The following is a 13,934-nucleotide window of genomic DNA, read 5'->3' on the forward strand; positions in this document are numbered from 1 at the left end:
ATGTGAAAATGATCATTTGAATGCTTTCCTTTTCATTCCCAGCTGCTGTGTTCTGGTGAAAAGGCATGCATTTGTATATCTTAAGGCTGGGTGAAAAAGGGCCAGATGAATGGAATTACTTGTTAGATATGTTTTCATTTTGAGTCAGATAAATTATGTGCATTTTAATAGACTGTATGCATATGTTAGCCATTTTTTTTTATCATACAGCTGTGATATTGGGGGACTATATTTTGTAGAAATGTTCTTTTCTCTGTTTGCTTAAATAAGTACAGTATTAATATTTGACTGTCCTTCAGATATTCTGTATCAGCCTACTGAAAATAACTGCTAGTGATTTGGCTTATTCCTACAGCCTTCAGCGATGTGCCAAACCAAAGAAGAAAAAATTAACTGATGGCTGAAACAGTGATGACAATCATTTGGAATATCTTCCAGAAAGACTGCCAAATTGTCATGTGTGATGTCGTTGTTGATTGACCTCAACTGCCCTCAGAATATTCCAGTCTAATGTCATCTAATTCCTTATTCTGTTCTACCGTATACTTTCTCATCTACTTGTTTAGTACCCTCCACCACTTTAGTCTTCAATATATTGCCTCTGTTTTACTTTCAGTGTTGCTCTTGTGTCTCAGGCTTACTGCTGCTATTTGAGGAATATCCTAACTATTTTAGCCTCTTACTATGTTTGGTACTGGATGTAATATTCCTGAGCCCTATATTTGATTCTTGACTCTTGCTCTGCCTTTCGTGATGATAGTTTTCTGCAGAACTGGGAGAGCATTTGAGGCACATTGGTTCACTGTTACTGCTACAGGTATTTGAAGTGTCACCTCAAATAATTTGCTTATGTTTTGCTAAATAAAATAACTTTCGTTTACATATTACTTATGTTAGGAAATGTCATAATCCAAGTATGATGGAATCAAGGAATCAGGGTACTCTAGTGCCAAAGAACAAGACTTGATGGTACTGAGATCAGGAACACAAGTGGCAGAGGACTTTGCCAGAAGCAAGAGCAAGGCAAGGGTGGTTAGTGGGCTGCAGCTGGAGGGGTCTGGACTATGTGGTTTGGTATCTTGAATGAAGAATAAGTGAAATTGAAGCAGCTCCAGGCAGGTGATCAGGAAGGGAAATTTATTAATCCATGAGTGTGGCATTGCTCTTCTCCCACACATGAGAGTATAATTATTTCTGGGACTCATTACTTCTACAGAAGTTTTCAAGGCATTGTAAACTACTTGGCTAGTAGACTGCTTGCTTCTTCCCTAAGTAGAAGTGTTGAGTTACTGTTTTTTGTGTGAGTCAGTTTCTGTCTGCAATCATTAATAAAAGTACTAGCAGTAACAAAATATCCACATCTGAGCAATAACCTGTCTCTGAGGTTACAGTGCATGCTTATCTCTGTCCTTCTCTAGACTAATGGCCACTAGTAGAGAAAACATACTGGGCTAGTGCCAGACTCAGTGCATCAGTTATTGAATTCTAGACTGAAGTCAGGCAGAGGGAAGACATTTTCCCATTTATAGAGTAATTCTACTGTAGGAATAGGATTTTTATTAATTTTCAGTAAGTGCAGTGAATACTTGGGTTAGATTTAAGAGTGTCTTCCCTGAACGTGGGCAGTTTCATTCTTCTGGATCAAAATGAATCAGCTGAAAACCTTCCTGGCTGTAGCTGCTGCCTGACTTGCTGGTGGAAGCTGCCTCCCTCTCCTCTCAGCTGTTCAGAGTTGGCTTATGCTATATTGGAGGTCTAATCAAAGCTGATGGTTTTTGTGCTGAAGTTGCTGGCAGATGCTCCCATGCAGAAACACCAACCTGAAATGGTTGCAGAGTAACAGGCTCAGCCGTAGGCAAAGTGAATGTACATTGCGTATCTCCTTGTGAAAAAATACATGTAATTGTATGTCCATTGCGTTTTATTTTTTGTGATAGTCGTCTGTCTGCATCTGGTAGCACAAGAGATATGTTAGCACTTTAAGATTATGCATGTTTGCTTCTTCCCTGTACCTCTTTGGTCTTGGAGCTGTTTCATCTCCCATTTTTCAACACTGTTGGTAATATCTGAATTTAGCACTGAAAAACTATTACAAGTGATTCTTGTTGAGCTATGTTATGGTAAGGCTTAGAATTTGACCTGTGCTGCCTGTAAAACAATAAATAACTGTTTCCTTCATAAAAATATCACAAATAATTGTAATTATGAAACAATAATCCTAGCAGGTTCCTTAGAAGCTGATTTCCTTTCTCAGTTCCTTTTTCTTTTGACTATAGGTTCTTCTAGCTTGAGAAACTCAGCCCACACGTGTAATTGGTTTCACTACCCTTTACAAAGTAATGTGTTTCCCCGACTTCCCCTACTACTGACGCAGCCATGCGATCCAGCATACTCCCTCATAGGACTGCACATTTAGAGGTGGATGAGCCCAGGCAAGGGTTTTGCTTTTGGACTGTCTCACCTTATTTATCTGCATAAGTCACTCTCTGCTACAGTTATTTTCTCTTGGTATGGCACGCAAATTGTTCATTAGCTTATGTGATACTTAATTTATTAACTACTTTTAAGTTTCTGAGTTGCCAGCAAAATCAGGATTTCATCGTGGCATATGCTATACAGTCATTCAAATTGGTGGAAAGCTCTGATTTTGGAAGAGGATCACCCAGCATTTTAAGACACAGTTTCACTCCCCAGCCTGAGCAGACTAATCCTTGCATGTAAGCATTCTGCAGATGTGGTGCCGACCTTTCTGTGCATATCAGTACTGGGTATTTACTGGGCAGACAAATTGTTCAGTAGAAGCTTTCTAGGCAAGGAATGACATCCTACTATTTACAGACAGTCTCTTTTTCAGGACTTGTCTTTTAGGTAACTAATGCAGTACTTGTTATTTATACTTAGGATTTAGTTCATAAAAAGGAGCAATTTTGTATGTCACGCTCAGGCTGCTGTTCCTAATTTGATTTAGTCACAATGTTTGCTTGCTTCCTTCTGCTTCTGAAATATTCCTGGGTGAAAGTGTAATGGTTAGAAAACTGAGGCAGTCAGGAAGTGTAAAGGGGTATTTCAAACAAGGCAGAGTTTTTTGTTTGTTTGTATTTTACCTTTCAGCCTGCAAAAACATGTTTTACGGAAAAAACCGGACTTTTTACTGATGATGCTAAGAGGAGATTTGAAAGCGCTTAAGTAGTTGTCAGAAATGTGTACTGGTTGTGCATCCAAAAGTCTGGCAACCTCTGATCACCTGTATTGAAAAGACAATGTGGTGCTGTGTGTGGATAGCAACCGTTATCTAATTTATAAAGTAAATGCATTTAGCTGGTTTCTTTCTTCTGCCTCAGAAACAGTCTTCTCCTTTTCTTGTGTCTGACCTTTCACTCTGGTTTCCTGGTTGCTACGTGTTGTGGGTCTTCTGCCTTGGCTACTTCCATCAAAATTGCAGTTGCTTTTTTTTGTTTGTTTCTTTTATAATTAGTACTATGCATAGTTTGAAGTGTCCAGTGAAATGCTAGAATTTATGGAGGAAAAAAAATATCTGGAATATACTTGGAACAAAATATGCTTGGAGTTGAAAAGACTCTGAGATATATCAAGTGTCATAAAGAGTGGAGTTTGTCATGCCTGAAATTTTATGACTTTTTCAGTATATTTTATTTTTATGGAAATGTGGCTATTTATTATTTGTAGTATAGTTTTAATTTTCTTTTTAAAAATTTCTTTCCTTGATGATCAGGAAGAAAATCTTGCAAGTAAGAGCCTTTTGACCTGAATGTCAACTAAGGCCTACACGTGATATTCCTTCATACTGTTTTGTAGACGTTTTTGAGACTGCAAACTTCACTTTAAAGCAATATATTGAATAGAGGTAGAGTTTGGTATGTTACAAACAGGCTAATTTCTGTCCTGAGTTATCAGAGTATTCCAAGGTGGAATGAAAAAACTAACAGGTAAAACAAGTAAGTAAGGACCAATTTTAATATGTGCTTTTTTTTTTTTTTTTTTATGGTGGTTATTTTTTCACCACTGGAGAAACAGCATCTGAACAGGATGTGCTGGAGATTCTTGGTGTTTCTGCCAAAGAGGCATCTTAAGTGGTGTTGTAAGCAGTGGGAAATTTTAAGACATCTCGAGTGAAGCAAATAGTGCTGCCCTCTTAGCTATGCAGGATGACACGTGGATTTTAACCTGGCCTTCAAAACTTAAATATTTGAATTTTGCAAGTGATGTCTACATTACCTCTAGTTTAAGACAATTTCTCTGCTGAGTTTCCAGATAATGTTAGAAATGCTGTAATTGAAAGTGTATATTAATAAAAAGTCACTTTTTCCCTACTGCATGATGATAGAAAATTGGTGTCATACTCAGTGTCTTTTTTTGTACTAAATGTAATGAACTTTCTTAAAGATATTAAATATTCTACTACCTTAAAAGTTAAATGTTGCCCGCATAGTAATCTCAAAAGTAGAGACAGAAGAGCATATTTCCTGTTTTCCCAGCTCTCTGATATTGCCTGTGGAATAATGGTCTCCCTGACTGAGTCAGGGAAGTAAGGGGAAACTATTTATCGGTGCATGGGATACAAATATTATATGCTTGGTGAAGTATTATTTATCTTGGTTTTGTTTGCCTTGCCAGTAATAGGGGCAGGTGGTAACATTTCAAGCTACACTTATTCTAATGGGAACTTCCTTTGGGAAGAAGGGCATTGTCAATGTTTATGTTTTTATTATGAGTTCCAGGAAAGTTGAGGGTTTTTTAAGCAGGTAAATTAACCTGTGCTGAACTTCATATTGTTTTAGCTATTCTGCTATTTGTAACTGAGCTTGTTATTTTAAAGTGAATTTTGGGTCCCAGTATGCTATGCTGGACACAGCTGTGGCTGAAATATGCTTTATTTTTAACTGGTTACATGGTGATATTCAGGGACAATTAAACAGAGATGCCAACATTTTATAACTTAGTAAAAATGTTTAAACTTACGCTGTGGTTGTTTAGGAAGCCTTATTCTTCAGTCTTGAAGGACAGTGAGATTAACAGTGCCTTTTAAAGTACTCAGCGTTAATTAATAGGTTTGTTCTTTTCTCCTTGGAAGGTGCCTTTGAAAGATGCCCTGAAAGCATACTCCCTGGGATGCCAGCCTTAGTCTGCCGTACAGGGCAAGAGCGTCCTGTAGTGTGTCTCCAGCTGAAGTGTACCACACCCTGCTCATGTCACTGTTCCAGTCATTAATTATCTTTCATTTATTTTTGTCTGTATTTAATATACTCTTAGTTCTAAGTGATATTGCAGCAATTGTCTACAAGTTCAGTAGCAGATACAGCTGACCTTCAGGTCTCCACTGCCATCTCTATGATAGCTACTTGTTTATGTTATTTTGCTTCTCTAGGATCTCTTGTTGTCTAGAGTCTTTCTGTCCTGCTACCTCATCTGTCTTCATGATTTAACTGTGCCCTTATTGCTCTGAAAAGCACAGAGCAGCTAAACTAAGCTACCAAAAATCTTCAGCAGCCTGTCTGGCACGAACAGGTAGGTGAACCAACCTTTTCTTCCTTCCATTCTCCCCTGAGACACATAACTGAGAAGTGGCTAAGTGGAAAAGAGACAGGGAGCAGGAACAAGAGAAATTACCTCTAACTGGAATTCTGTAAGTGATCTCCTTCTCATTTGCAGGTATTCAGCTCCTCATTCATTTTAGACCACAAATATTTCTCTGAATAAGCTTTAGAAAGATGAAAACATGACACTTTTTTTAGAGAGTGAGTGTTCTTCTAAAAGGCTTGGTGTTTAAGTGTCATGAGCAACCTGATTCTTCTGAATGTCAATCATAGGCTGTAGGGCCTTCCAGTTGTAGTTTACACATGAGCCAACTAAATGAGGATCAAAAATTGTTCTCAGCAGAATTTGTGTTCTGTGGATCAAAACAATCTACAATTGCAGGAATGTACATGTAGCTCAGCTTAGTTGAGTTTTAATCTTTTTTGAATCCATTAGTGACAACTTCTACTACACGGATAAGAATCACCTTCCCCTTAATATGTTTGTCAGGGGTGTATGAACTCTTGCATGTCAGCTGTACTGGGATAGAATTAGGTGTCAGAAAACACAGTGCTATCCACAATTTACTCTGAAAATTGTGAGATGAAAAGAGCAAGTCTATTTTGAGGAAGCTGCTATTGCACAAATTTTCTTTTTTATCTTCTGGGAATAGAAATATTGCAACAGGTAGAGCTTAGAATCTATGGGTCTGTGTTTTGCCACCCACACAGCACTGAAACTCCCATGTCACACACTTGTGTTACCTCCACTTTTTTATGTCGCAACTGCATTCACCCTCTGGTGTTACACTGCAAATGAAATGGTGCTATGTGCAAGTGACTTTCGTGGGACTACCCCATAAGTATGACCAGAAAGCAAATTAGTAATTGCTATTAAATATTAATATTTATCTGAAACAATTTCAGACAATTCTTCATGATTTGCCTTTAGACTTAGAGGAAAATTTGAAATATCCAAAAACGAAAACACAGAAAGTTAACTACTGGTTGTGTTTCCTTCCAGTGTACAAAGTGGAACTCATTGCAAAGTCTGGAAAACTGTTTTAACAATTCATAAAGGTTGCAGAAAGGCGTTGGTTGTGTTGCAGAGAGCTTGTTAGAATCATGTAGTTGTATGCTTCTGCTTTCCAGTCTCCTTCACAAGTAGACTTGAACTCCTGAAGATTCTAAAATATTTTAAAAAAAGAAAAGTCATGTAATTTAGGGGTTCATTCTTGCAGCAATGAAGTTCTGTAACCTTAAGATACACTTTTATTTATGTATTTATTTATTTAGTTCTTAAGAGCTTTGCATCTCCACCCTAAACCATTTGCATTTAATTTCTGTATTCTTCTTTGCTTTAAGTGTTCAGAAAGCAGCTGATTATTTTTTTTACCCTACAGAACTAGTAGATAATCACTGAATGATGCATTTTGGAAAGAGACACATAGAGGTTAAAAATAGTTGTGCAGGCCTGTTAATGACTTCCATACTTTAGACCTTTAGATTTCAGTGCATGTAATCTAAGATTAATTTTTTTTATTTTTCAGACCATTTGAGCCTTTCTTTATTGTAGCTACAATTTTCTGATAAGATTTTTAGCAGAAGTAAGAGCTGAGTCTTTGAAATATAACTACTGCTGCTAGCTTCACATGGGTCCCTGCTGTGGGTGTGCGCGGCTTCAGAGGAAGGGAAACGAAAAGTCAGTGGCGAGGACAGAGCTTGTCTTTTCATCAGCTTTATGAGGCAGCATTAGAATTTCACCTTCGTTGAGCCATAATGATGAATGGCTCAACGCTGCAAGATGCTAAGCAGCCTGGCTTTGATTTAAGAATGAACCTGAATCTGTGCTTAACTGTAAGCATTTAAATATTCTCACTGAAGTCACTGGTTTGAGTCAGAAATATCTGTCATGACAGTCTTAAATCTCAAGTAGATCTCTTGTTTGTATGTTTGGACTGGCACAGGGTGACTGAAAACTAGGGTAAGGAATGATGAAGTAGAGTCCCCTTCGAGGAAAGATCAGAGAGTAACTTGGGTTAAAAGTGAAGAAGAGAGGACATTGGAGCTGGAGATTTGCGTAGGGAAAACTGGTAAGAAGAACCAAAAGAGAGACCTGCAGTCAGCTGTTTCAAGAGGAGACATTTAAAGAGCAGTTAGTAGGGAGAGGAAGTTCTAGCAGGAAGAAAATAAGAGTTTTGAAGGACAATTAGAAGAAATACTAAAATAGAATAGCAAGTAGCTTTTCAAGAAGGGAAGAAAAAGGAGACTTTAATAAAGGAGATATGACACAGATAAAAGACTGACAAAAAAGAGAATTTTCCCTTTCAGTGAAAAGGGGCAGGGAAAAGGACTTCACAAAAATAAGGTAGAGAAATTAGAGAAGGACAAAAGCTAGAAAGATATTGTTACTGAGAAAGAAAACAGTTCAAGAAGTAAGGATAATGGGGGAAGTGCAAAAGTGTTTTGTAACTAGTTGAATGACCGTTTATTTGTGCTCCCATAATTGATATTTCTTTGGCTGATTTCTGCCTCAAAAACAGTAAAGAGATGAGGATAGATAGTTATTTGAGTGCTAGTTTATATTATTTTTCTCGTAACCTGGTCTGGATTATGTAATTAAATGATTCAAATTATCATGGTTACTATCTATTTCATTTAGGCCATTTCTTCCCTGGGTATCCTGACGTGTCTCTGGAATGGACACGGTGTGACTGTGCCTGTGTAAGGCTGTACCCTTTCTTCTCCAGAGGTGCTCTTTCCATGTGTAGAATGGACCTGGGGGAGAACCTACCTGCTTGCTTGAGGAACAGTCTTATGCTGCAGATAAATACAGAAATAGTTGGAATGTAACAGGACTCTCTTTTAAAAAACAGTGTCTAAACTGCTTTTGATGAAGTGGTTCAGCTATCTGGATATTCCTATCAGGGAAGATTTTCAATCCTTTCACAGGGATGCACTTGTTAAAAAACAGGTTATTTTCCTCCCCACTTAAATGCAAACTGCAGAATATGTTATAATCAGATTAAAAATGCTGGAGTGAACATCCATCTAACCTCAGAAATTAATCAGCTTAAGCTTCTCTACTTAAATATTTCAGTAGTATAATATTAAAGTGATGAACTTTATTTCTGTCAATTCATCAAGTCATCAAGACTCGTCTACACAGAAAAAGGTAACTCTGTGAAATGTGTAAGTGAAAAAAACCTACTCATACCTGTGTAGAGATACATTAATAAGCTAATTCTCTAATATATATCAAATCTTGTGCAGTTTTCCCATAGAAGCAACTCCTGTGCCTTCTTCCAGCTGTAGTGAGATCCCATTGTGTCTTCTTCAAGTGGAAAAAGAAACAAGTATCCTCTCAAATCACTGTGCGCTAGGATGTATACTGAACAGCCATGAAGGTTTCATACGCTTGTTTCAATTGACTGTGATATTATAAAAAATAAAATAAAATCCTATCTTTTCTAGTTAGTAAGGAATATGGTGTATATCTTGAATATAACCAGAATGACTAACCAGTAATTTCACTTAAGGGCAAGACTGTGAATTGACAGGAGCTTTTCTACAGAAAGCTGATGTGTATGAGTATGGAAGCATCTTCTACCACCTTTTGCATTGCTTTATAAAATGATGATACACAGAATTAGCTGTATGGGTACCAAAATAAGCAAGGAATGCTAAATAATTCTTGCTTTTTAGGCTTCTCTAATATCATCTCAATGTAGAGACAGTGAACATAGCCAGGCTGCAGTTGTGTAGTGCAATTTTTGAAAGTGAATTAAAACCACTGGACCATGAGCCTGTAAGAGCAAGTTTCTGCTGCTCTTCTATAGGCATAAAGGAAATACTTAAATACCATTTCCATTTTTGTTTAAGCTTTCTGTGAGGGAAGCAGCATGCTGCAGTTCACATGATACTATTTTTATGATTTTTTTTCTTTCTCTTGGAGTCTGTATAAGGAATAAGATAGTTATCCTTTAGCAATTAAACTCAATTGTGTATGGAACTGTAGATTTTATTTGGTGTTTGAAAGCAAATAGATAATCTTTTACTTGTCCTTTATACATTGTTCTAATTTTTCCCCGTATACAATTTCTTTATGATGCAGTGACCATTTCTGAAAGCACTAATACTGTGAGAAACAGAGGAGGAAATAATCATACGACATGTGAATCAAGGATATTTTGCTTTCTGAAGACTTGAACAACCTTTTGTCTTCAGAAATAAACACATACTTTTATGAAGCTATGAAAATAAAAGACAGTAAATAGGTTATTCTTTTTCTTAGAGTGTGTGTGTTGACTCAAGAGGAAGTCCTGGCTGAGTTACAGATCCTTGAAAATGATGACCTGTTAGGCGACAGCTCAAATTTTATTCAGTAGCGAGGTTACTGAAAGTATCAACTGTAATTGTACAGTGACTAGTGACTGTGTATGTGAATGTGTATATAATGTCATTTGCATTTTAAATTTGTCTAGAAGCGTCTTGGGGGCATCTTGTTTTCTTCCATTTAAAAAATCTGAATAGCACCTGTAATTAAGGGAGAAAACTGAGCCCTGGAAGCTAGGTAGGACTTCCATCTATTGATCTGTGTAAACCCGGCTTACGCTGTCAGGGGAGCAGCAGTCAACTGCTGAGCTGCTTTGTCACTGACATAAGCTGAGAGAGGATTTTTTTTTTTTTTTTTTTTGTCTATACTGTTTATACACCAGTCTATAGACCTGCTGGCTGGTTGAATTTTAAAGAGTGCGGAGGTTTAAAGACTTGTCCCCTGAGGGATGCTCCTGCCAGTTGGGAAGCGAGCTGAGGCTGCTCTGCAGAAGTTGTGTGCACGTGTGCTGGCTGGGGAAGGGACGGAGCCGAGCGGGGGGAAACGCTGTCCTGCAGCTCAGCCAGGAAAACGCTACAAAACACACCCATAATTTTTCAGGTTGTTTAGTCAAAATATTGAGCTAATACCTTTGGTTTTTTGTTTTTGTTTTCTTTTTCTTGTGTGATAATTTATTCTGAGAGAATACAATGGGGAACATAAATGAATACATTTCCATACCCATTTCTGAGTCAGTGCTAAGCTCACCAGGCAGCAATTAAAATCCTTGGTAGCGAGGAGAAAATTACTTCCTATAGTGTGAGAATCGGTGCAGTTTTGGAAAGAGAATTTAAGTAGAGTATAAAATACTATTTCTTTGGAACAGGAAAACAAGCTTTATGAGCCTGAAGTGAGAGACTATTTGGAAATGTTTAGGAAATTTCTGAGTTAAAAGTTTTGATTAGCCTGTTCTGCTTGCTTTCTTTTGTTAGAGTTTATTATTATTACTACCGGCATTGTATATGCTTGTTTCCTGCCTACAGAAATTCAAATGTTTACCTTTTCCTGTTTGTATATTGCTCTTCACCCTTCTGCAGTGGCCACTTACAGCAGTTGAGATGGTGCTTGAGCGGTTTCTTTTGCAGAATGTTATATATACTGCTGTTGATAATTAAGTTAACCTTTCCCAAAACGCAACATGGCTTTCATACCCTTCTTTATTTGTTTTGACAAAGTGCCAAAGATTTCTTGAACTCCCTTGTATGACTTAGAAATTCTAGAAAAGTTGACTTTTCTGTTTTGTACTGTATGATGATTTACTGGGGCACATCATAGACCTTTAAAATGTTGCAACTGACATACGCATGTTGTACTCAGAGGCATCTTTTTCCTGAACTATTCGTCCCTTGCTGATTAACTTGCATTGGTTCTTCATGTTTTACACTATCCACTGAGCCAGGCGAATGTTTGAAGTAAATAGTCATTGTGGTGTGTAGGAATGTAAATACATAATTTCCCCTAATGGGAGTTGACTGTTCAACATGCAGTAAACAGAGTTCAGGCTGGAGTCTGCTAACATCTTAGATCAAGTTTGTAAACCCCCATGTGCAGCTCTGGAAATTTGCAATCAATATGCATTTTTCTGAAAGCACACACCTTGTGGGATAACTCATGTATATAGCCGTATATGTCTGTTGGTCTGTTACGAAAAGGGAATTCTGTAGCTTTGACCAACTACGTTGATGTCAACTGTCTTTTCTTAGTTGAAGCATTTCACAGAGGGTTTGCTTTCCCAGTTGGGAGCATGGAAATAAGACCTGTTTTTCTGGGATCTTGTAAAGTCATTGTTTAGTGTTTGCTGCTAACTGATCTGGTAATTCACTTTTTTTTTTTAAAAAAAAAAAGAGAAATGTTGACTAGTTTGAGAGCATTTTTATATTTTAATTAACACATTTTATTTGCCACTAAACAGCTTCTTAAATAAAATTCTGCAAGAAAGAGTGACATTATCCTTTCATATTATGGTACAAATGTAGATCAGGTGGATTTCTCCCCCTCCGCTTCCCTTTATTAATAACGAGGCTTGCTTGTGAAACCAAAGGGTTAATCATATAAATTTCTCCTTTGGACCAGCAGACGATTTCCATCATTTTCAGCGTTTGACTATGGAACATGTATAGAGTTGTTATACCTCTCTGTAATTCATTCTGCTGCCAACTTCATTCCCTTTTCTCTGCCTGCATTTTAATTGAAACAACATTTGTATTTTTGAGCCAGGATCTGTCAGAAGTCCCTGTGGCTAGTCTGTGGTACAAGTAGCAGCAGACGTGGCTTACCCATATGGTGTGGTGCTTCTTGTAAAATCCATATGGCCTTGTTGAAGGGAATCCCAGCGGGGATGTGAAGGGTGTTAATACCCTTCAGGCCAGGCCTTTCCCTCCTGGGGCTTCTATGGCATTGTCTTTGCAATCTGCCAAAGCACAAACTTAATTCCTTTTTAATAATCAATTATTTCAGTCCAGGAACGTGTGCTGTATTTTTGCAATCATATATTCCTTGAACTTATTATTTGTTATGAGTATTTTTGGATATTTTTTAAAAGCAAGCTGTAGCTTGCTTTTAAAAGCCTTTCAAAAGCCTTTTCAAAAATCCTAACTTTATTTCATTTACTTGTATTTACAGGAAGTGCTGAACAGTGTTCCAAAGTTCTGCTTTCCTTTTGACATTGAAAGGTATGTGGTACAGTTATCATTTATTTAGAAATATTTCATAGAAAATGATATTGAGCATAATTGCAAGGAAAGATTTAAAGAAAAGGAAAACATATTGTACTCCCTAAACTTGCACCTGCAGATGAGAAGACATGTCCTTTGTTGTTCAAGTAAGTATGAAATCACTAGTAGGAAATTATCACAGCAAAATGCAACCTTTACAGAATTTTAGGGATATCTCTTTCAAGGTAGAGCTACATTCTGGCTCCCAGTTTTGTCCATTATAATTGTAAACACCATCTGTGTTAATATAAGGGTATAACATAGTTTCCTTCAAACAACAAGCATCATAAAAAATGTTACGGTGCACCAGGATATAAAACCTTGCTGAGCAGTACTGAAAACATGTTTGAGTTCAAAGAAATTAAGGCTTTAATTGCATGGAAGTAACTGAATATGCAATTGATTTTTCTCAGAGAAGAATCAAGACCATTATTTATAATTAATTAGCCCTTACCTTTCTGGTATCAGTTATAGTGTGGCTTCGATGTCATGCTGCCAGTCATTTAAATTGTTCATATAAAACATTTTTATTAATTAAAATATTTATTTAGGCTTGTCAAAATGATTAATGGTAATTAATTTAATAAATTGTACTTACTCGCTTTGGAAAACTCATATTGTCCGAATCAGCAAAGATTGAATTAGAAGGTTGATTTGCATAATTAATGAAAGCTGCACCCAGGTACCATGCAGGCTGAGCTGGTTTCAGAACAGCATTGGCATCAGTTGTAGATGGAGACTCAAAAATGAGGAGCATCTATCAGACGCAAGAGGCTGCTGTCAGTGGAGTAAAAGATGGTGTGTGTATAGAGGAAAGAAGAGACGCTTTGCAGAAAAACACACTGGCAAAATAAAGATCTTCATAAACACAACTTCCCTGAAGTAAACTAGGTTCATTTAGTCTTTTATAGTTGAATTTAATTAAGTTGTTTGGGTTTTGAACTGGTTAAGCTCTCTCCTTTAAGCTGTTTTAATGACTTAATACATTGTCAGTGCTGGCTTTAAAGCATTAAAGTCTTTAATGTGCTTAAGATATGTACAGAATTCTGTTTAAAATTGATAATGAAGATGCATAATGGAAATAAAATTTGAGGATAACAGAAAAAGGTGAGGTTCTGTTGCTGCCATCCAGTGGCAAGAAGATAATCACTGGCAGCAAATAATTATTTTCAAATAACTCATCTGGTGTTAACTATTTCTGTTGAACCATTCAGAAGACACTTAGTTGCTTGTATGAGATGGGTAAGTTTAATCAATAAACTGTGGGAATACATGAATTTGTAGCGTAGCTAGGTATGTATTTTAGTTGAG

The 13,934-nt window shown here is 37.1% G+C and overlaps 1 protein-coding gene across 3 annotated transcripts in view; it reads left to right on the top strand.

The window, feature by feature from the left end:
- DENND1B (DENN domain containing 1B) overlaps positions 1-13,934 on the top strand; it is a 170,507-nt gene that overhangs the window by 51,456 nt on the left and 105,117 nt on the right. For all 3 annotated transcript variants that reach the window (XM_074876747.1, XM_074876748.1, XM_074876749.1), the window contains exon 4: positions 12,532-12,581. In XM_074876747.1, the coding sequence (XP_074732848.1) occupies positions 12,532-12,581 (50 nt within the window). The remainder of the gene's footprint in view (positions 1-12,531; positions 12,582-13,934) is intronic.

This window comes from Strix uralensis, chromosome 8, assembly GCF_047716275.1.
Source record: "Strix uralensis isolate ZFMK-TIS-50842 chromosome 8, bStrUra1, whole genome shotgun sequence".
In the NCBI taxonomy this organism is placed as follows: domain Eukaryota; kingdom Metazoa; phylum Chordata; class Aves; order Strigiformes; family Strigidae; genus Strix; species Strix uralensis.